Here is a 23,794-nt window from a genome sequence, read left to right on the forward strand (position 1 = left end):
AGGAATCTCAAAGAATTGATCAGAATGCATTCCTTCATCGGTACTGTGTGGTGTTAATTATCGTAGCACTCTTGAAAATTGTTTGGTTATTCTTGTATGTTTATGTTTTTCATATTAACTTTAAAATTATTTTTTCCAGTTACTTACTAAAAGACTCATATTGATTTTGATTGAAGCGGCATCAAACTTATTCTTTTAGTTTATGGTAGAATTGGCATGTTAACTATAGTGATTGTGACTGTCTACTGAATCTCTTAGTTTATTCCTGTCATCTTTTAGGTCTCAAGATAGAGTTCTATAGCTTTCTTTATGTGGGTCCTGCACATTTCTTAAGTTCATTCCTAGGCTTCCTGTATTTTGTGCTGCTACTGTGAGTGTAATTTTTCTTTTCCATTATGTTTTCTAATATATAATTGATACTGTACTAATGAATGAATTCATTAGTTTATTCTACAAGTATGAATAGAGAAGCTATTTATTTATTTTGCATACTTATTTTATAACCTGTGCCTTTATTGAATTTTCTTATCAGTCTTAATAGTTTTTGGCATTACTAGACATATACCAAAGATTGAATTAACTTTGGGCCTTCATTTATAAAACTAATTGTGGTGGTCTTAAAACATTTATGCAAATCTTTAATACTGCTTTTATAAAAAGAACAAGTCTATGTCCTCTTCTCTTGAATCACTGCTGACCTCAGTGAATCCTTTGTAACCTATAGAATCTAACAAGTGATGAGATGTAACTTCAAAGGTCAGGTGGGAAAAGGTCACTTAGGTTTCACCAGGATCTCTTGGGACACTCACTGTGGGTGAAGATATGGGCTATGTAATTAGTCTGACTACTCTGGGCTGTCTATGCTGAAGAGGCCACATGAAGGCACTTTAATTGACAGCTCCACTGAGTCTCCCAGCCAACAGCCAGCATCAACAGCAGCCATACATGTGAGTCGTCCTGGACATCCAGCCCAGTCAAGGCTTAAAGATGTCTGTAGTCCTGACATCTGTAACCACATGAAAGACCCTTCTCAAGAGCTGCCAAACTGAACCCTTTCAGAATTCCTGACCCACAAAATTATGAAAAAATAAAATGTACTTGCTTTGGGATAATTGGTTACACAGCAACGGTAACTGTAACAGTGATCTCTTAGCTATTGATTAATAGTGCTAGCTGCATTGGCATCATCCAAAAATACTAAATTACAGCAAGGATGTAGACATCCATGACTTTAATAGAAATACACTTAGATTTTCTCTGTTATTTAATATGCTTGCTGTTGATATCATGCATTTTGTAGTAATAACTCTCAAAGCTTAGTGGCTAAGAACCACAATGGTTTATTTCTCATACACACAACGTTCTGGGAGTCCAGTAACTCCCAAGAGTAACTATACTCCGTGTGGTGATTCAGTGATCCAGGCTGAGGGAATCTCCCCCATCCCTATGGCTGCACCATCTACAATGCAGGACCTCCTTGATAGATGACTCAAGGAAAGAAAATACTAGAGAGTCTCTCAACGCTCATTAAATACTTTGGTATAAAACTGATACATTATCAGTTCTGCTTATGCTTATTGGTCAAGACTTGTCACATGACTCCAGCTAATTACAAGGAGGGTGAGAGGTGTAATCTTCCTTTATGCCAAGAAGGAGTGGAGAAGTGGATACTGGTGAACTCTAGTAATATCTACCACTAATTATTTTAACTTTTTATGCTGACAAAGTATCCTACAATTAATAGCTTGTTGAGGCCATCATATTTCATCAGGAATTGATATTAAATTTTGTCAAATGTTTTTTAAGTATTAAGATGATTTTATGTCTTTCTTTTTACTGTTAGACTTCCTCATACTGAAGTATTTTTGAATTCTTGGCATATAGGCTACTTGGACTTGGTATATTACTTTTTTTTTTTTTTTTTTGAGACAGAGTTTCACTCTTGTTGCCCAGGCTGGAGTGCAATGGTGTGATCTTGGCTCACTGTAACCTCTGCCTCCCGGGTTCAAACGATTCTCCTGCCTCAGCCTCCTGAGTAGCTGGGATTACAGGCACGTGCCACCATGACGGCTAATTTTTTTTGTATTTTTAATAGAGACAGGGTTTCACCATGTTGACCAGGCTGGTCTCGAACTCCTGACCTCAGGTGATCTGCCCGCCCCAGCCTCCCAAAGTGCTGGGATTACAGGCATGAGCCACTGCGCCTGGCTGGTATATTACTTTTTAAAAGACTATGGGGTCATTAATGATTTTAATGTAATCATTACAATTTAGTAAAAATCTTCACATTTATGTGGCTGGTTTAGAGGTTGTAGGGGTTTTTTTGGTGTGTATTCTGTCAAATTTGGTATCTGCGCTATTTCTTTATAATATTCATAATATGAATTAAGCTTTCTTTTATTTGCATTGTTTTGGAATAGTACATACTGCATAATAACTATTTTTTAATTTGAAAGTTTGATCCAGCTCACTCATGAAACCACCTGCTCTTGTATCTTTCAGAGATGAGTCAACAACTTAACAAAACTTTCTTCTCTGATAGCAGGTCAACTTGGGTTTTCTATTTCTTGAGCCAATTTTGATAATATACCTCATCAAGATTTTAAAATTTACTAGCCATGATTGTTTATGATATCCTTTTATAATTATGTATAATTTCTATATTCACTATTATATCCCCTTTCTGTCTCCTAATTTTGGTTATTTGTGTTTTCTCTCGATTAGACTTCTCAGCAATTTGTTTTGTTGGATACAACAACAAAAAATTTCTTGTGTTTAGAAAATCTAGCGTTTTTCTGCATCTGTGGAGATTCATTGTAAAATGTCTTTCTTTTTTTTGGCAGAGACCTGATTTCACAGGCAGGCACGTTCTCTCATTCCTCAAAGTGAACCTCTGCTTTTGAACTCCTGCATCTTTTCATGTGTCTGGTGATGTTTTCCTGTTTGTTCACCCTTACAAGCGAAGGTGTGAGCTTGCTCAGAGTTGGGGTCTGGGCTGCCAGAGAGCATCGTGGAGGGGCCAGAAAAGGGAAGGGATAGTTGAGATGTGCTGTTATTTTTCTTTAGCAGGCCAGAAATTTGACAGCCTGTGAGGGCAGAGAGCTTAGGCAGAGCTGGTACGGGGAGCTAGTACAAGGAGCTTCATCAACCCTGGGAGAGGTTTGTATCGGCATTTAGTGTTGGCTGGAACGCACGCCCCCATCTCTTTTCCTGTCACAATTTTCTCCATTAGGAGCTAGCTGCCTACATGGTTTGTCAGGAGCCATGTTCTGCCAAGGATAGGCTGGGCGTAAGCGTTGCTGCAAGCTGCTTACTCTGCATGCATGGATCCCAGATCCACATAATCCTCCACCCCACTGGTCAACCACCCTCTGGCTCTTGCACCCTATGCTAGGGCTGTCAGTGGGATTTTAGTAAAACAGGACCCCTTACCATCCTTCTTACTGTCTATTGGGCAGGCTCACCAAGTATTTTCAACAAAAATATGAGATGGCAGGACTCCTGTTCCCAAACCTGAGCAGGAAATTAACATCTTGACACATAGGATGAGCTCAGGACATGAGTAGAACTTCTCCCATGAATCACTTTACATCAAATCCATTTTTTATCCCTAGATCAAAAGCCTGGTTGGACATCTGGTGGCCCTCTATGGGTGTTGGCAGAATCCCATCTCAGATTAACAGCTGGATGATAGGCTATTGTGCATAGCTGAAGCCCAGTTTCCCAGCTAGTGTTCCCCTGAAAGCAAAACCTTAAACGAAATTTTATTTGGAAATATGATTCCAGGAAGCAATGAGAATAGGAGTTGTAAGTCAGGGAAGGAACGAGAAAGAGGTATTACAAGGTGTGTTATAGAGTTGGCTACTCTTACAGGGTCTGCTTGTTCTGGGACCATTTGAAAAGTCACATGAAATACACTTAAGGACTGCCGTCAGAGGAAAGAGAGGAGGAAGCATTTGTTCACAGCCTCCAGGCTCCTATCAGTCAAAGATTTCATTGTTAACTTCCCTGCATTTCTGGGTAGCACACTCACAAGTGCTAAGTGGGTTCCTGTGGGCATCTCAGAGAATAGTACCAGAAATTGTGGCACAGGAAACAAGAGCTGCGGAGCCTGTCTGAGGAAAGGCACCATGGACTTCCCCTACATGAAATCTGAAGAAGCATGCTTGGAAATTGTTCCCATGGCCGTGGATGACATAAGCGGTTAGGCTGAGAATATTTGAAGTGGTACACAAGAGGCATCTGTTTTACCCAGTTTTGTATGCCAACAAGGTGCTCTTACCACTCCCTTCCTCTCTCTGGGGTGCTTCAAATGGATTTGAAAGCCAAAATCCTCAGCATACATTTCTTCAAGATTCTCTCTGCTGTTCTCCTGCCCATACAAGTTTTTCTTAATGTCATTTCATCTCCCAGGAGATAGAAATGGACGATTGACCAATTTTCTGAGTGAGTACAGACCATCTGGAGCAGGCACCTGGGCGGGATGAGCCACTTTATCTTCTTTGAGGCTTCTTTGCATCTTTTAGGCAGGAAAACATGATTCAGCATCAACCACTGATTACGATTCTCATTTCAGCTTCTCGTGTCTTGTAATCAGAGGAAATTCCTCCCGGATTCACACAATAGCTTGGCTGCCAGGTGTGGTCACATGTTTCCAGCTTTGACTACATATTTGTAGGGATTTTAAAGGAAAGTGGGATGGGATGGAGTCAGTCCTCATTATAACCTGGAACGGGGGTTTACTTCTTGGCCCTGCCATGCCTCACCTTAATAGAGAAACAGATTCATCTTCTATCTCAGCACGTGTATCTGTTAGGCTCTTCATCATTCAAAAGGAGATACTAATTCTCTTTCTGGCTCAGCTGGCTCTTAAACTCGGACTCCAAATTCAATCAACAACTCAGAATAGCTATTTCACTGGTTCTGGGCTAAAAGCCTCCAGCTCATGGACACTCAGAGAGGAGAGAAAACTTGTTTATATAATACTAAAGATTCTGAAAACCTACATCTGGCTTAGGTCTGACTTGCAGAGAACCATGTAGCTGGGCCCCTTCATTTTGGTCCTTCAGTGAAGAGCTTTCACTGAATTGTTCTATGGCACGAGGCCATGAGTCTTCAGGGAGGGGAATCCATTGTGTCAGCGAAGGATGTTGTTGAAGCCATTATTTATTAAGGGGACTCATGAAAAAAATTTCTTCTAGGCTCTATAGCAGGAATGTTTTTTAGTTATTCTGAGCAAGAGATTTTTTTTTCCCTTTTGGACATCGACTAACTGACTGTGTTCCCCTTTTGTGGGAGATGGGCAGTGCCACATTTTCAAACCTCTTGATCCAGGTATATGGCAGGTCTTGGGGTATGACCCTGTTCCTGGCATCATCTTATCTGTTCTGCCTAGATTTTCCTACGTTCTTCTCACCTCTTCTTTTTATATAATTGGACTTTCTGGGTATTAAAGTAATATAACATTTATAAAAGTAGAAAATTATTAAGAACAAAAATTACTTGTGTTCCCTATGATGAAAGATAACCACTGTTAATATACTGATGTTGTTTTTCATACATTTATATATTCAATTTATTTTCTCTATGCATCTGTAATTCTCTGTATATGTCTCTATCTATTCATGTATTCCAAATGTCCTTGAATAACTAGTTAAATTTTGTTCCAATGCCTATTCAATAGACTGGGAGAACTGATGACCTCCTCAGTATGTTAATTTCCAGGGGGTTATAATCCCATGCTTTTCTCTGTCTCCAGTTGTTCAGTTTGTGAGTATCATCTCCCTGTGGGTGCCATGTCCCTACTGCATGTCAATGATGAGTCCAGGCTCAGTCCTGTCATTAAATTTCAAGAGAAAGCCACTCAGGCCAAGCCTTTGTTGAGTCTCGTTGCATATCCTAAAGATTAAGTGGTCAAAAATTTTCTGAAATTAACTAGAGTGCTTTCTTTCTCTTATCTCACCAGCTGCTTCTGCTTCTATTCCTGTTCTTTTCTCCTTGCCACCCCCAAACCCTGTCAGAGGGAATCAAATCCCTCTTCTTGCCTTCTGCATGGTATGTTGTTGACCTCGTCCCTTGTCTCCAGGAATCTGAGGGCTTCTAGGTTCCCTGGAGTTCTGATGGAAGGCTTGAGCCTTTGGAATTAAAGGAAGATCTTAAGTCAAACCAGAGCTACCAATCAAGGTGCTCCTAGGTCTGACATGCGCTCACACTCCAGGTCTAGCCACACAGGAAGGCCAGGCTAGGATCCACCTGGACAGCCAACAGACACATAAAGAGAGCTGTGCCAGTATCATCAGTCTCTCTCCAGGACGGCAGCACATAGGGTGGGATGTCCCTCTCTGCTAACGTTGATCTTTAGCATCACTGTGAGAACCCAAGACTTGAAGCACCCAAAATAGCTTAGCTTCAAGTTCAGGGGTACTATGGAGGTGTCAAGGAAGATAAGAGATATTTATTTAAGCATATTTCCATGGAAATATGACAACTGTATGCTGCTAAGTGAGAAGAAGCAGGTCTCAGAGTATATACTGGTTGATGCCACTTACGTAGAATATGTTTATGCATAGAAAGGTCTGGAATGGCATAAAAATGTTAACAGGTACCTTTGAGAAGTGGGAACTTTCACCTTTTGCCTTAAATAATTTTATATTGAGTCCTTTCAAGTGAGTATGTGCTACTTTTATCATAACACTTTAAAAGCAATTTCCATTTTGGGGAAAGATGATATGCCCCAAAGTATTTTTTTTTAAAGTGGGAGTTATGTAAGATTTTTTTCCTTCTTTCTAATTTTCTTTCTCCAGTGTCGTATTACATTTGTGGCCAAAGAATAAATGTAGCAGGCAGACTACGTGAGATTAACATGACCAAGGACAAAGTGACAAGATAACTAGCCGGCTCGACACCAGGTTCCCCATGTCATACCCAAGCTGGGAATCACATGTTCTCTAGACTCTGTGGCCTGGGAGGCCTAGTGAGCCATGTATCTAGGTTCCTCAGGCAGAAGAACCCTGCCAGGGTTCCCAAGACTGCAAGAGAACAAGGTGAACCCTGCGCTCCACCCCTGCAGCTTGTGTTTCCAGCTCAGGCTTATATCTGGACACATACAAAGAACTTGGGAACCAGTAAACTCCAAGGAGTCAGGTTCTAGTTATTTCTTCTGCTCATCCAGAAGAAAATAGAGGACATATGCATCCAACTGAGAGGTTGGCAGCCTCATGTCCCAGTTTGAGCACTGGTTTGTCCCAGTTCCTTTTGGGCTCATATCTGTTCCCCCCTAATAACAACAGCATTAAAAACAGTGCTTGCCTAATTTTAGCATGTATTATAATCACCTGGGGCACTTGCTGAACATATAGAATCCTAGCTCCTATCCTGGACCTATTGAATCAGACTCTACACGTTGAGAAGTTTCCCTGATGTAATGGTGTAGGTGACCCATGGATTGCACTCTGAGATTAGAGAGTTAACAGGTGCATCAGGAACCACTGGTTTCATACCTAAGCTCAGCAGTGTTTTATTTTATTTTATTTTATTTTTGAGACAGGATATCACTCTGTTGCCCAGGGTGGACTGCAGTGGCGCAATCTCAGCTTGCTGCAGCCTCAACTTCCTAGGCTCAGGCAATCCACTCACCTCAGCCTCCTGAGTAACTGGGACTACAGGTGTGTGCCACCATGCCTGGCTAATTTGTTTGAACTTTTTGTGGAGATAAGGTCTCATTATGTTGCCCAGGCTGGTCTTGAACTCCTGGGCCTAAGTGATCTCCCACTTTGGTCTTCCAAAGTGCTGAGATAACAGGTGTAAGCCACCATGCCTGGCCAACTTCAGCATTTACTGGAAAATTGAGAAGAGGGGTCTATGTCAAGAAGTAGAATCCCTGCCCCTTGATTCTGAGTATTCCATGTAACTAGCTCTGTCCAAGGGGATGTTGCAGATATGATTCAAGCAAAGGCCTAGCAAAATATATATGTGATTGGACTTTCTCTCTCTCATGCTCCTGCTATTATCATGAGGAGCATATGCACAGGCTACCTTGTTGGTCCCAGGAGGAGGATAAAAAAATAAGGCGCAAGGCTGTAACAGCTCATGTGCCCCAGCCAAGCCTTGCCTAGAATAGAGCCCTTAGCCAACACATGAATGAACCTAGCTGAGATTAGCTGAGCTCAGCTTAGATCAGAGAGTCTTAGCTGGCTGCTATCAAATATTTTTCTTTCAAGTTACTGAGTTTTGGGTTGTTTATTATGCAGCCATAGCTAGCTGATAACATTTAGGCAGCTCATTAGCAAGGCAGACCCTGAAATTGTGATTCTCTGGGCTTAGGAATCTGTATGTTTAACAAACTTCCCAGTGATTCTCATGCCACTGCTCTATGAACCACACTTGAGAAACACCACTTTACACTCAACCCTTTTACCAGCTCAGTGTGCAGTCATGGAAAATCCCTTGATGTTTCTGAGCCTCAACTTTTTCATCTGCAAAGAGGGAATAATATGTATTTCCTGTGATGTAAGGATTAACTTAAATATAAAGAAACCTAGCTGATAATTTTTTCTCCTCCTCCTTCAACTTGTCCCCACCTCATCCCTACCCAACCTCAGGAAGACACCAGTACGAATATCTTAGGAAAACATGAATCTCAGGGTCACAGCTTTATTGTATAGATTTTTTAACACAGCCATATTACAAACATTGTCAGGGAACATTTACAAGAATAAATAAGATGGACTTGCAGGTGTAAAAAGATTACACTTCACTGTAATGTACAGTCAAAAAATATATCTGATATTCATTGACCTGACATTATTTACCTTCTGCTTTTTTGAGCTAGAATTGAAAAGAAAAAAAAAAAAGAACATTGACAGCACAGTGCTGGCTTTTTTAAAAAGTTGATTTATTTTGTTTTCTCTTCTCATACGTGCTTTATCTATCAAACACCCAAACTGTACAAGTGCAGGCCATTGGGATTCATGGAGGAGGCTGCAAAGAGTGTGGAGACTTTGGTCTCATGCAATATTATATGCCCAGTGGATGTGAAGATGTCAGCCTCCCTGGAGTTGAGCGGGGACCTTGGGATAGCTTGTGAGGGTGTCCAGAAGCCAAGGCAATGGCAGAGGCCACAACTCTTTGTCTTTGATTGGCTAGTAGAATGTAGGGTGAAAAGTGCTTTTGAGTATGATTACCAATATGGGTTAACCCAGATTTACATGGGCTAGCTCAGGATCCACCTGGTGATGAAATGTGTGCACTGGAAATGATTATAATCATGTGTAAATTGAGTTACTGTGCTTTTGCTTTTGCAATCTGCTGCAACAGGCCTTGAATAGGGAGTGGGGTAGAAATAACCTCTGGAGATAATGTGTATGGTAAGAAAAGCCCTGCTCTGTGTCCTACTTGGACCTTCACTGGTTCTGGCTGTCACTCATGGCCCTGTTGGTCAGTGGGTCTGAGTTATGGCTGCTCTCATCAGAGATCTACATGGGTATTGGGTCTATGGCAAAGCAGCTGTTCCCTATGGTTTGCTGTTTGGTGATAACCAGCCTGGATCAGCCCAGTATATGTGGCCACAACAGCATGTTGGCCTGCTCAGTGGGGGCACTTGGGTGGGAGAGCAGGGGGCTTCAACCTCTACAGACCAAACACACTCTACTTGGATTCGTGCTCTACAGGTATGAATGAGTTCAAACGTGATCCCAGCTCCACAAGATCTCACCCATCTGGAATGGAAGTGACCTGAAATCCATTTCACCAATGCTTCTCTTCCCTTTAAAGAGACACCTGCCTTCTTTTAGACAGCTGCTGAGATGGGCAGCTTATCCTCTCTGGCAGACAGCAGGTTCTTCCTTACAGCTATTAAGTTTCACTCATGGGTCCTAGTTATACTCAGAGGAGTGACCTGGGTCTAGGAAACTGTGCTTGACTTCATCCAAGAATCTGCAGAGCTATGGAAGATATGGACACCATATTCTGCCTGACCCCTCAGAAGCCTAATTTTACATGGAATGACACCACTCTGCCCTCTAAGCCTCCAGACTGCCCTGGGGCCTTTGACCCAAAGAACACCTGACATTATTCATCTTCCATGGGAGATACAGGGACAGGGTGGACACTGAGAGTTTGTTGGACCATCATAGAGAAGGCCCACTGATTTGTATTCATAAGCCCAAAGGCACTGAAGTAATTGTACAGGGACTCAATTTTGTAATTTTGGTGGTTTACTTCCTATGACCCTTTCTCCTCCACATCCAAGAGTCCTGCTCACTAAGGAACCATGAACTACATTAATTGCCCTGAGCTCCAGGCTTTTATACTGATACTTTTCTGTCCAACAATTCAAGGCCACCAGACACTCATTCTCTGAACATTCCAATTAAGGATCAGAGTCCACATCTCACCACCCAGAGCAGTTCTCAGATATAGAAGGAAGCCCCATAATGATCAAGCCCCTAAAACTCTTCCCAGTAGATTTTCTTTCATCCTGAGCCCTTGCACTTCCCTTGTATCTGCCCCAGTGGATCACCCCTGAGCTCTCAGATAGGTGGGATGCTAGGTTTGGAGGCTACCATTGTGAGTGTTGATGCCTCCTTTTAGAGACCTAACATTCATGAGTGGATTTCAGTTGGTGAATGCCCTTTGATGACCTTTTCCCATCTCTTCTGGAGGTGGGCAGGTGGGATGCAAAAGACTGGCTTGATCTCTACAAGACATCTCTATAGTCAGTGCCATGCAAAAGCCCATCCCTGGTTACTAAAAAACTAGAAGAGTCTGCTCGTGTGCACAAATATGGCTTAGATATCTCTGCTGTGCTTCGGAGGATGAGATCCATGATCCTGAAAAATGTGTCAGAAGAAACTGGAGCTAGAACAGCTCCCCCCACACTCCGCCACTAACCTCTCTCCCTGCTGTTCAGTCTATGACCTCAAAGGCAGATCCCTGCAAGACGAAGCCAAGGCCTTGCATTCTATCACTTCTAGACACGTATACATGGAAAACCTCCAACAGGGAACCTTTGCATGGGAGGAGTAAACAAATCTGAATCTCAGCTTGTCTCTTCTAGTTGGATTTACTTTTCCTATTTCCTTGTTTTACTTGGCTGTGATTTGAAGCTGGTCATAGGCTGAAAAGGAGCTCAGACTGTTAAGTAATGGGGAAGGCAAGTCAGGGATTTGAGATGACATGACTATCCACGTTTATGTTTTTTTTCTTCTAACCTACCCTCCAGTTGGGTTGACCATTTTTTTCCCTGGGGATCCTGGCCCAGCACAACCTGACATGACTTAGGAACAGCATCCTGTTCATGCTTCCTCTTGGGCTCACCCATGTCTTCCAGAGTGTTACTCCTGGTTGAGCTTGGTGCTGATGACCTGTTTACCCAGCCCAGGAGTGGCAAGCTGCAGCCTAAGGAAGGGTGGCTTTCTTCATTTTGTCCCAAGGCAGTGAGGTACCAAGGAATTATCATTTCCTTCAATGTCTCTGGATCTGGGTTGGGCAGTCACTCCTGCAGAGGTAACAGGATAAGGGCCTGGCTGCTACTCCCTGGGCCTCACTTCTGTTGTGTAGAGCAGTCTTACTGGACTGATACCTCTATGTACTCTAAGGGGTTCCCACCAGCGACGAGGAAATGTAGATCCTGGTGAGGACTTACAGCAAGAGCTAGTGTGGCAATGGGGAGTGGAGGATGAATAAACATGATGGGTCAGAGGGAAATGCATCATCTTTTGCCCCAGACACTGAGATTTGCCCTTGTTCCAAGTGGCTCTGGCAAGCTGTTACCCATCCTTTGTCCAGCTATGTCACAGAAGTGACCATTTTGCTAAATAAGTCATCTGCATCCTCAGTTCTGAGTATTCACTGGGTTCCAGTTTCCTGGCCTTGCGTTCCTGTTTTCCTGCCTAAAGTGCTCCAAATCTACCCCTTCTAATGTTGATGAGGGTCCTCTTTTCATGTATGTTTTTCATGTATGTATGTTTTTGTTCAAACTAAAGACTGAGCTCTGTCCACCACAACCCCATGCCTTACCCAGGAATTAATTGTGCCATAGTAATCTCGATTTCCTAGTAGTGCCCCTTCCAAGGTGCTAGGTGCTGTAGGCACCCAGTAATTATGTGTGGCTAGGGTAAAGTGAGGAGCCTTCCAGACCCCAGCTGCTCATGAAGTGTGTCCTCAGACTTGCCCACATTAGCAACCATGTGACTCCAACTTGGACAACAGGCACCACTTTCCAGCCTAGCATTCAGGAATCTGCTGAGTACAGCTGTGTCCAGCTTCTCCTTTCCCTTTAGGGTTTTGTGGGCTCATCCTTCTCCACGCCAGATGAGCAAATCCTCATCATTCTAGTGTGAGTTAATGGGTTCCTTCCAGCCAACTGGAAGATGCCTTAGTTGAGGTCCCCTCATGAACAGTGACGTCAGAGCACCCACACACCAAAGGAGCTGCCTAGGAGAAGGTCAGTTGGTCTTGATCTTGAGCCTATAACTGGCTCTGGGAGGCAGCAGGGTCACTGCTCCTAGAGTCAATTCTAGGGTCAAGCTCAAGACTAGCTGACCCAGGGTCCGTCATAGCGGGGTGAACAGAACAGAACAACATGAGGAACAGAGCACATTTTTTTTTGAAATATTCATAGAGTCATATTAAAACCAACCAGGCTAAATCAGAAAGTGGAATGCAAATTTTGCATGAATTGTGAAAGTAAAACATGAGACTATGAAGGAATTTTAAGCTTACTGTTGTTTGCTTTGAGCTTTATCCACTGACATATCTGTTCCACTCTAGTCTCTTCTGTTATGGGTAACCTCCTGGGAAAAATGTGAGATACAATGGTGGAAAAATATTGTCTCTGTAGTGAGAAAAAACCAGTTTAAATCCTGGTTCATTCACTCACTAGCTGTGGAACTGTGGGCAAGTGATTTCTCCCCTAGGAGCCTTAGTTTCCTCATCAGTAAATGGTGACAATCACAAACCCTCCTTTAGAATGCTGGAAGAATTTAATGAGCTCACATGTTAGAGTCCCCAGCATAGGGTCTGTTGGTTCCTTTGCAGGCCACACCCACAGAGAGGGCCAGCACTAAAAGCAAACTGTCCCCTTCCATTCCCACAAAGAGAGGCCTACTGTGGCCTTCTAGAGGCCCAAGGACCCCTGGTTGGCCCAGATTCTTCACCCCAGAAAGGATGCAATGTTGGAGTGCAGCTAAGATACATCCTGAAGCTATTTAGGCCATAAACACAGGTGGAGAAAGTTCCTGGGCTTCTCATTACTTCCTTGCATCTTCCCCAAACAGAGTCCACATTTATGAGGTAAGAGCTCCTGTTGTAAAGACTCAGAGAGCATTAATAATATTTTCCTCTGCTCATGACAGGCTGAGCTCACCCCGTAAATGGGGTGGGGTGGGGAGACCCCCCCTGGGGGTGGTGGTGTTGGCTCTGGAGATTTCCTGGGTAAAGGAAAATGTTCAAATTCCTGGGCACCGGTGCCCCATCTCATCCAAGCCTTGCCACATCCTTGTCCCATAGGATCTTAGGGAAGTCATCCCCATCCATAAGCCTCAATTTCTTCCTGTGTGCACTGGCCTAAGACCTATTCACTGTCCTGCTTTCTTTGGAGAATGGTTGGGTTGTGGGAAAACAAGGGGATGAGCTGGGGGAAATCATCACTGGCCCTTGCTGGGTTACCCCAACATGGCCTGAGATTTTTTTTTTGTTGTTGTTGCAAGTTTGTTTCTCCCTGAAGTCACACTTTAAATTCCTACCATTTAAAATGATAAAAGCCACTGTCTTTTGTATCTGCCAGCTATTTCACCCCTTCCTGAGCAGAAAAAAATCTTAGGATTTGTGCTAAATAGCTCTCCCTCCACCCTCATCCTGTCTGGATGCACCAAGATCTAAGAAAATAGCATACAGCAGGCGGATTTGCCATGCTACAGGCTCCTTGCAGGCTGGGGAAGGCCAGCTGGGGCATTGGGCTGGAGCCAAGGGAGGCCAGCAGGCCCAGTGGGGGTGGGTCCCCGGGGTCTGCTGAAATACACCTGGGGAGAGGCTCATGAAAGGAAAAGAGCAAGTTCATCGTGGGGTTCCTTTGCTTGCCTTTGCTTTGAGGCACTTCCTTTTGAACCTCTAAAGTGACAGCCCTTCCTTGATCAAGTCTGGTGTCCCTGGACTTCTGGACAGCTCCAGAGCCCATGCCAATGGAAGCAACTTTTGTGGGCTCCTTTCATGTTCCATCCTCATGGGCCTGGAGATCTGGGTTGGTGACCCTCCTCCGTGGTAAAGCAGAGACCCTGGGTTTCTCATAGAATCTGAGTCTCATGATCCACTGCATATTTAGTTCCAGCAACAAAACAATGAGCAGACAGACAAATAGATGTGATATTAAAAAGTGCACGCTTAAGGGAATGTTTTCACAGTGTCTGATGAAAGGAAAAGAGGCAGCCCCATTGGCCCAGAGGGAGTCTTGGCCAACACGAAGCTGAGTGCATCTCTCTAAAGCTCCGTGGACTCCTTGTTGCCAATAGGACAAAGTCTGCACTCGCGATGGGCATCTGTCTCCTGGACCCTGGCTCATCTCTGCTGCTCCCCGTGTTGTGCTGTGCCCGCACTGGGCTGGCCTCCCCCAGACTGCTTCTCCCAATGCCTTTTCACATTTCTTTGCCATTGCACATCTGGATCCCTTTGCCTGAGTTTCCCTTTTTTCCTTTTTCTGCTTATTAAGACCCAGCAGGAATGGACGTCCCCTTCTCCAGGAAGCCCGAGGCCAAAGAGACTTTCTTGCTCCTAGGCTCATGGAACACTCATCCACTCCACACTACTGCACCATGGTTCCATTTCCCCAGCATACAGTGGGCTCTTGAGGGCCAAAGCTGTACCTTCTTGAATTCTCTGCCCCTCATGCCCTGTCTGGGGCTAGACCAGCCTTCAAGATGGAGCTTCCTAGGTCCCAGCCCACCTGAGGCTGTCAGATATTGGGCCTAAGCACTGGCTAGAGATCAAGGTCAAGAGTGTCCCTGGCTGGTCCCTTCATAGCCTGAAGGAACAGGGAATTGTTTTTACTGACTAAGAAATTAGATGAGACTGGCTTTCCTGGGGAGCTGGGAATATGTTACTAAAATATATCTGAAATTCTGCGCTTCCCAGAAGAACTGGCATCAGGAAGAAAGTACTAAATTTCCATTTGTGGAGTTATCTGCTCAGAAGTTTCTGGCCTTATTTTCCCTCCATAAAATAATTGCTTGGCTTAGAGAAGATGAAGAAAACAGCACGGAGAAGTCTCATTGCCATTACCTGCCCCTTTGGAACCCAGGATTTCATTACTGAGGAAGGTGCCTGGGTTTCCTCATTGGAGGAGATGATCAAATGGAGATGATAGCAAGTCAGTAGCTCTCTCCTGGGGGTTCTAAGGACGGTGTGAAATGTCCTATGGAACGTGCCACGCATGATCCCTGGCATACAGTAGAGACTTAGCAAATGTTGGTTCCCTCTCACTGACTCACTCACACTTTGGACAAGACCCTAGATCTCCAGGCCCGATTCTCTTGGCCTATTTTAAATCAAAGTATAATGGGCTCCACAATGGCCTTTTTCAAGGTGGCTGCTGGGTTTCTTTAGGAAGGAGTTCAAATTTGGGGATCCAAATTATGCACAAAGCTGGTGCTCTATTTGCCCCAGAAACCAAAGGGACCATCTTCAGCCTCGCCCATCTCTCCTTGCTCAGTGGCATGCTGTCCCAGGGTGGGAGCTTTTAAGGACATTGCCAGGAAAAAATAAAAGGCCCGAGAGATTTGTTTTAGAGGTACACACTCAAACTGCCCTGCCCCCTTCTTTTTGACAAAAGAGACTAAGATTTTACACCCTCCAACAGAAAGTTTCTTTTCACGTACACTTTGGAAAATAATCAAATCTTATCTTGTTTGTCTCTTCCAAAGAAAGCTACCACCAAAGAAACACAGGGGTTACATCCTACAGGTCAGCCCAAGCCCTGCCCGAGGGAGGTGGTCCCTTTTTACAAAGACAAGGAGGAGCAGAGAAGTTCCCTGCAGTTCCACCCCCTCCCACTGACCACACAAAAAAGCAAAGAACACCTTTATCAAAAACTGCTGTGGACACAGCTGGCCGGCCAGTGAATGCTGGACGGTCAAGGCCCAGGCTGGGGAAGGGGTACAGAATGGTTGTGGGCCAAGCCCCATGCAGGTTAGGTGTGAGGATGGGGGGCCTCTCTTGTGGCCTAGGGAACATCGTAAGGTCACACTGGTCCAGACTGCAAATGTCTGGTGCCAGAGGCCCCTGAAGGAGGTTGCAGGGGGCAGCAGAGCAGTGACCCCCAAGAGCCTCAATCTTTTCCATGACATAGAGGAGCAGAACACACATCTCCTCCACTCCTAAGGAGAAGGAGGGCAGGGGAGCCTCCCACTCCCCAGCACCTGCACAGTTGGCTTGCCAAGAGATCCACAAACTCAGAACAAAAGCAGGTGGTCTGGGAGCCAGAAATCCAAGGCCTTGCTTGTGGGTGTACTTCTGCTTGGGCCCTTGGCTGTGGCTGGTTAGGTTGAAAAGGAAGCCTGGGCCTTTTGGAGCAGCATCTCCCACGGCAACAGGAGACCCCTCAGAAGGTGCAGAGCCCCCCGTGGAACACAGGGCCACCAGTCTTCTCCTTGGAGTCAGGCAGGGTGCCACCTCGGAGCTCCTGAGCCCAGTTACTGCCATTCACACAAAAGGGGGCTTGGTCACAGCAGCCTCTGGACTCCGGCAGGTTCCCCATCCCATTGAGCTAAAAGGAGCTTAAATATTCCAGTGCCACCTCGTATACAAATTTATACTGTTCCTGAGAGGCGGAGAGGAGCAGAGGCAGAGAGGGAGAAGAGGAGACAAGAGAGAGATGAAAAAGGAAAGGGAAAATGCATTTAGTTTAGAGATACAGATTTTGGAGAAAACTTTTTCTATATCCATATTATGTCAACTCAAAATTACCCATATCTGGACATCCTTCAAAATTCTGCTTGATGCCTGCTTCTACCCAAGCTTCCTCGAATGCCCAGCTGGCATCATTCCCTTTCTTTTTTACTGTTTTGTACAACAGGGCTTCTCAAACTGTAACGTGCATACAAGGCAGCCAGAAATCTTTTTAAAATGCACATTCTGATTCAGTAAATCTGGAGTGGGGCTCAAGATTCTGCATTTCTAACAAGCTCCCAGATAATGATGCTGCTGCTGGTCTGTGACCCACACGTTAATAGGGCCTCACTTTCACTAAGACCACTATTCGAGTAGGTTTAAAGACTTATATTAAAGCTCCTCGTGCATGGTGCAGTGGTCCACCATGGTACCAGGTCTTATCACCCGGGGCTCTGCCCGCACACTCTCTTTATCACACTTTCCTCCATAGTGCTCTCTACTATAAATGCTCTCTATTGTAAAAATTACCATAAATTAATTGGAATATAATTGGACTGAATTGAAAACATACTTCACATTCTACTAATCCAGAATCCTTTCCTTTAAGCCTGAATTAATGACACTGTCTTAAGGAATGGGCAGAAAGTGAAGCAAAGTAGGTGTACCAGGATTAGTAATTGGATTTTCCTGCAAGAAAGAAAAGTTGGGGAGGTTGGAAGGGGAAGACACAGGACAGACAACAGTGCATACCAAGGGCACAGAATGCAGGTATACAATTAGCAGCCAGGTGTTGAGTGATGTTACTATTTGATGTCATTTTCTCCAGGTCAAGGGAACTAGTCAGCCCTGGCTGTTGGAGAACAGTCCTTGGGATACTCACCAGGGTCTCCACCATGTTGGATTTGTTGTTACGCAGTGTTTTCACGATGTGGAACACGTCAATGATGTTTTGCTGCTGGATCATCTCACACACACTGCAGATGGCACAGAAGGTTCCACTACGGCCTCCCCCATTTCTAAACACAGAACAAAGAGGTGAGCCATGTTCCTAGGTCCCTTCCAGGCACCTGATGATTCTAAAGCTACATCAGGAGGAGTAGGGATCAGCTGTCTGGGCAGATGCAAGGCAAGGCAATGGTGAAGGCTTTAGCCTGAGCCATGAGTTATGGTTTGAGTCCCATCTGTGCCATTAACTTGCTTTGACCTTGGGCAAGTCACTTCCTCTGTCTGGGCCCCAAGTTCCCCACTTGTATAATGAAGGGGTTGGACTAGATGACCTTTGAGAGTTCAATTAGCTTGATGTTTTGTTGGTTCTATGAGCATGTTACAGTCACTCAGGGCACACTCACCTAAACCCCAAGGGCAGGATGGTACTGTGTCTTTGTACATGTGACACCTGCATCCTTGCTGATGCTTGCATCCATGTCCAAAAGATTGCTCTGGGTCCACTTAAGCATCCAATAAAGACAATGAAAATTTCCAAGTGATTTTCCTACTAGTTCTTCCCATCCTCCACTAAGGACAGCAATGCTCTGTTAGCCTGGGGTCAGCCAGCCCAAGCTTGGAGGTAGGAACTTGGAGGGAGGAACTGGGCCTGATAGGCTTTATCTTAAAATGACAGGTCTCTACTATACACTTTGGTTTAAGCAAGATGCTACTGATCTTGAGTCTAGGGATACAGGGTTGGTGGCAGAACTGTGTCTCTGTTACTCCTTTCTGAAACTCCATAAATCATCTTCATGGAAACACCCTTCAAACTCTTTACAGACAGTTCCTGTAGGAATATGCCTGATTCAGAACTCCTGGGCGTGTTGCCAAGAGCAACTAATGATTTCATGTAATGGTCTGTGTCTAAAGAACATCTGGACAGAAACTAAGGCACTCAGTCAATCTCCCAGATGTTTTATCTACAGGATACGCAGTGACCAGATGTTTCAAGTACAGGGAGTTGCTTTCCATTCACTGACTGGTGTCTGCATTTCAAGGTCTGTTATGGTGTCTGTGGCCCTCAAGGAAACCAAGGTCCCTGTTGGTAAAAGAATGCCCCTGTACCTTCCTTTGGCTCAAACTACTGGCCACCTTGGCTGGAAAGGACATAGATAAAAAGACACTAGTGCAAAAAAGAAAAAAAAAAAAAGCAGGCTAAAAAACAAACATGAGAGAGAGAGAGAGGAGAGAAAGGTCTCCTATGAAAGAAGGTTCTATCATTTCTGAAGCAAGAATAACAGCATCCAAAAGGAAGAGGTGAGTAGACATAGGGTCTCAGGGCCTGGTGGTGTGAGACCCTGAAAGATGGGTGCTAAGGTAAGGTCACCTGAATGTGTGGGAGGCATCTGGGCATCTGGAGGCAGCAGGTATTAGCTGGCAGGAAACCAGCTGCTAGTTTCTGGGATGTGGGCAGAGCCAGCTGGGCTTGGCTGATGTCACCAATCAGCCTGACTTGGGACACCACGCAGCATCTTCCTGAACTCTAGCCTGAGGTTTGCTTCCTCTGGAAAAGAATTTTTGCTGCAGGTGGTGGCCCTGAAGCTCTGTGTGTGCATCTCTAGGTGTCTGTGTGTTTAACCTCCTTTAAGCTCTTTGACTTGCCTAACATGTGCATGCACCACCTGTTTGAGAGGGAGAATAATTAGCTGGTTTTGAAAAGACTGACCTCAATTCTGAGGTCAGTCAGATGTTATCAGTGCCTCCACTAGCTCCAGAAATATTTGTTGTAAGAAAGAGAAGACCTTCATTCAAATTTCCTTTAACATAACATTTTAAAAGAGAGAGGCCTTCTCAATGACTTTTCCTCAAATCGTTGAAGTTCTAAGAAGCAAAGTGAGTGTGAATCAAATATTTCACACATAGCTGTTATGGCTGCAGATTTGTTTTGGGTGTGAGACTTTGTAGAATCCTCTGTGGTCACTCTGTACACCCAGGATAGATTCTGTGACACTTGCTCTTTTAAGTAATTACATTTACATTTGCATATTTGCTACCATGACATTCTTGGTCTCTATGTTGGCAGATAAAGTGTGTTTACTTTCTATTTCATGCCAAAGCACTATAGGGTCTGAAGATTGTCTAATTCCACATACCCAATGAACAGACGAGGAAACTTAGGCTTATAAAATTCAGTGATTTTCTTGACGTTGCACAGCTTGTCAGCCACTGTCCTCCTGAGGTCCTGACCTCCACCCAGTGTAATGACACCAGAATTCATTAGACTGGACAATGTCCATTCGAAGACAGGAGGTAAAGTCTCCAGTTCACCCCAGCAATGGGGGTATAAACACAGCTGGTCTGGAGCTCACTGTGCCCCTGCACAATAGTGTTTCTAGAGTCCTTCACATCCATCTATCAGCCCCTGAGGGCAGTGCCTTTCCCTCATGCTCTTTTTGTCCTATGATCCCTTTAAGCCCATTGTAGAGAAGCAGGCAATCTCCTCTCATGTTTGTGGAAAGACCACTAGGTTTTGCATCAATAATATGTCATATATTAGTTCAGGACAACAAACTGGCAGCCCCGTTCCATTAAAGGATCATAATTCCTTTGAATGTACTGCCACTAGCCTTTGAGGGATGTTGAGTTGTAGTATAGCCAGGCCTGCCTAGGACTGGGGTATGTGGCCAGCAGCATCTGCAAGGATGCTCTATCACCCACCACCCTATTGCCTTGGTGACACCTCCCTAGTACTCACAGGCAGTGGACCACAGTACGTCCCTCCCTCCCGTCATACTGCTCCTGCCACTTCTCCAGTCGTCGGACCACTTTGAGCAGAGAGCGCTTGGAGGGGGGCGTGTCCCGGTAGGCAGGCCAGCCAATGTACTGGAGGTGCTGGACTATACGATAACCATCCTGTGGCTGAGAACAGAGAGGCTGTTAGGGCTGTTCTGCTGGGGATGCTTGCGTACATGCACCTTGCAGATACCCTGGGGACTGCAGCATCATGGTGGAAGACAGACCAAATGGGATCTAAGCCATGTCCTCACGGGGAGAGTCCCCATGACTACTTCTATTCCTTCGTGTACACAGATTCTCTTGCCGTGACTGCCCTGAACCCCCTTTTGTACCTGAAAAACTCCTGCTCAGCCTTCAAAACCCAATTTAAATGTCCCTTTCTTTAGGAAAGCCTTCCCTGACTCTGTTGGGCAGAGTTTTTTCTCCCTGAGGCTCATGTGCCAGAACATGTCTCACTGTTTCAGTGGACAGTGAACTCTGAGCTGGGGGGTAGGGGAGGTGCTGAGCTCCTTTCATCCTGGGCCCCAAGTAGTGACCAAAGCTGCATTAGTTAGCAACCATTTCATAGATTGCTAATCTGCCCCTCCCACCCACTACTCTGCTCAGCCAGTGAACATCCTCATAGAAGTAAGTAATCACTTTTCATCTAGGTGTTGGCAGTGCCTGGCCCAAAGCTTATGGGATCCAATCAAAGGCTGCATCAACTCATGCCAGTACAGAGACACAGTGGGGAAGAGCTAATGTCTAAGAAGTTTTGTCTACACGGCAGCAAGTGTGTCAGGAAACAGGCAGATGGCAGGTTGGATGTCACTCGTTGCATCTCTATGTGTTGGAGTCATTGCTGAGTCTGGAGCCGGAATCAGCACAGGCATCACTTCCTCAAGGAAGAAATTATCAGGAGAGCACAACACAGACTCTTGGCTGGCTCAGCGGGATCCTCTCTCGGCAGCCTCCATCTGTCTTGGGGAGGAGGGGCTCAGCAAGCAATGGCGGCCGTGTACTTACCCGGGCCATATTACAGATGCGGAATATTCTGTGGATGATGTCCTCGTCGATGTCTGCAGAGACAAACTCCACCTGGATGGGCCCATAGCACCCGGAGGTCTTCTCAGGCCAGTACTGCATACAGAACTGAGATAAGGAAAGAGGTCACAGAAGGAGGTCAAAGGCAGGGGGAGGGTATCAAAGTCTCATTTATCAACAAGCTTTTCTTTTCTTTCTTTCTTTTTTTTTTTTTTTTTTTTTTTTGAGATGGAGCATCACTCTTGTTGCCCAGCCTGGAGTGCAGTGGCACGATTTTGGCTCACTGCAACCTCTGCCTCCCAGGTTCAAGTGATTCTCCTGCCTCAGCCTCCCAAGTAGCTGGGATTATAGGCACCTGCCACCATGTCTGGCTATTTTTAGTAAAGATGGGGTTTCGCCGTGTTGGCCAGGCTAGTCTTGAACTCCTGACCTTGGGTGATCCACCTGTCCCAGCCTCCCAGAGTGCTAGGATTATAGGTGTGAGCCACTGTGCCCAGCCATCACCAAGCTTTTTTTATGGCTGGAAGGACACATTGGCCAGAAAGGTAGAGTATTATGTAGGAAATTAGACTCAGTTTCCCCTTTAGGGAGCAGCCATCCACTTTTTCTGGTGTTGAAATATCAAGGCTTTGAGCACAGAAACACTGGGCTTGCAAATCTTTGCTATGTTGATTTCAAACCATTTGTTAGCTTTGCTTAACCTGAGTTTCCTCATCTGGAAAATGGGGAGAATAATATCTACCTCTAAGCCCCGCTGTCAGGATTAGATAGAACATGCTAAAGAAAGGGCAAGTACCATCTAGTTTTCTTTTCACCACGCAAATCATCGCAAGCTCTTCCTCATTCCAGGAAAACCTTCATAGTGTTCATTCATGATCAGATCAGAAGTAGTGTAAAAAATATAGGGGTTTCAGGAGGCGGAGCTTGCAGTGAGCTGAGATCGCGCCACTGCACTCCAGCCTGGTGACACAGTGAGACTCCATCTCAAAAAAAAAAAAAAATATATATATATATATATATATGGGTTTGACCTCAGGCGGCCTTGGGTCCAAATCTGGTCTCAGGTGCTCACTAGCTGTGCAGCCCAGGCCTCAGTTTTCTCATAGGTAAAGTGGGGATAATTATGCTTACTTTGCACCAAAAGTTAATGTCACATGGTGCTGACAGATCTTGCCTATGATTTTTTCTATTTATCTGGAATTGGAAATTAGAACCTACAGCTGAGAGCAAAAGGCAGTGATTGACCTTCTGTTTAAGACAGTGGTTCTCAGTCTGAGACTGTTTTGTTTCCCAGAGGGCATCTGGGCAATGTCTGAAGACATTTTGATTGTCACACCTGGGGGTTGCTATGGGCATTTAGTGAGTAGAGGAGAGGATGCTACTCAACATCCTGCAGTGCACAGATTAGCTCCCCCCGAGAGTTATGTGGCCCCAAATATCCATAGTGCAGAGACTGAGAAAACCTAGTATAAAATCATTATAATTATTATTATTATTATTTTTGAGACGGAGTCTCACTCTGTTACCTAGGCGGGAGTGCAGTGGTGCGATCTTGGCTTGCTGCAACCTCTGCCTCCCAGGTTCAGGTGGTTCTCCTGCCTCAGCCTCCCAAGTAGTTGTGACTACAGGCACGTGCCATCACACCCGGCTATTTTATTTTATTTATTTATTTATTTATTTTTTGTATTTTTAGTAGAGACAGAGCCTCACCGTGTTAGCCAGGATGGTCTTGATCTCCTGACCTCGTGATCCACCCACCTTGGCCTCCCAAAGTGCCGGGATTACAGGTGTGAGCCACTGCACCTGGCCATAAATTATTCTTTAAGCTTCAGGGGTCATTGAGAAGAAGAGATGGAGGCTGGGTGCGGTGGCTTACGCCTGTAATCCCAGCACTTTGGGAGGCCAAGGTGGGTGGATCATGAGGTCAGGAGTTTGAGACCAGCTTGGCCAAGATGGTGAAACCCGTCTCCACTAAAAATACAAAAATTAGCCGGGCATGGTGGTGGGCACCTGTAATCCCAGCTACTCAGGAGGCTGAGGCAGAAGAATCACTTGAACCCAGGGGGCAGAGGTTGCAGTGGGTGGAGATCACGCCACTGTACTCCAACCTGGGAAACAGAGCAAGACTCCATCTCAAAAAAAAAAAAATAGAAGAAGAAGAAGAGAT

The 23,794-nt window shown here is 44.9% G+C and overlaps 1 protein-coding gene across 9 annotated transcripts in view; it reads right to left on the reverse strand.

The window, feature by feature from the left end:
• Positions 1-8,621: 8,621 nt before the first annotated feature.
• PTPRT (protein tyrosine phosphatase receptor type T) overlaps positions 8,622-23,794 on the reverse strand; it is a 1,110,571-nt gene continuing 1,095,398 nt past the window's right edge. For all 9 annotated transcript variants that reach the window (XM_055373001.2, XM_019017483.4, XM_019017481.4 and 6 more), the window contains 4 exons: positions 21,610-21,735; positions 20,564-20,727; positions 17,762-17,897; positions 8,622-16,810 (listed from right to left, as the gene is read on the reverse strand). In XM_055373001.2, the coding sequence (XP_055228976.1) occupies positions 16,757-16,810; positions 17,762-17,897; positions 20,564-20,727; positions 21,610-21,735 (480 nt within the window). In that variant the 3' untranslated portion in view covers positions 8,622-16,756. The remainder of the gene's footprint in view (positions 16,811-17,761; positions 17,898-20,563; positions 20,728-21,609; positions 21,736-23,794) is intronic.

Source organism: Gorilla gorilla, chromosome 21 (assembly GCF_029281585.2).
Source record: "Gorilla gorilla gorilla isolate KB3781 chromosome 21, NHGRI_mGorGor1-v2.1_pri, whole genome shotgun sequence".
NCBI classification, from domain to species: domain Eukaryota; kingdom Metazoa; phylum Chordata; class Mammalia; order Primates; family Hominidae; genus Gorilla; species Gorilla gorilla.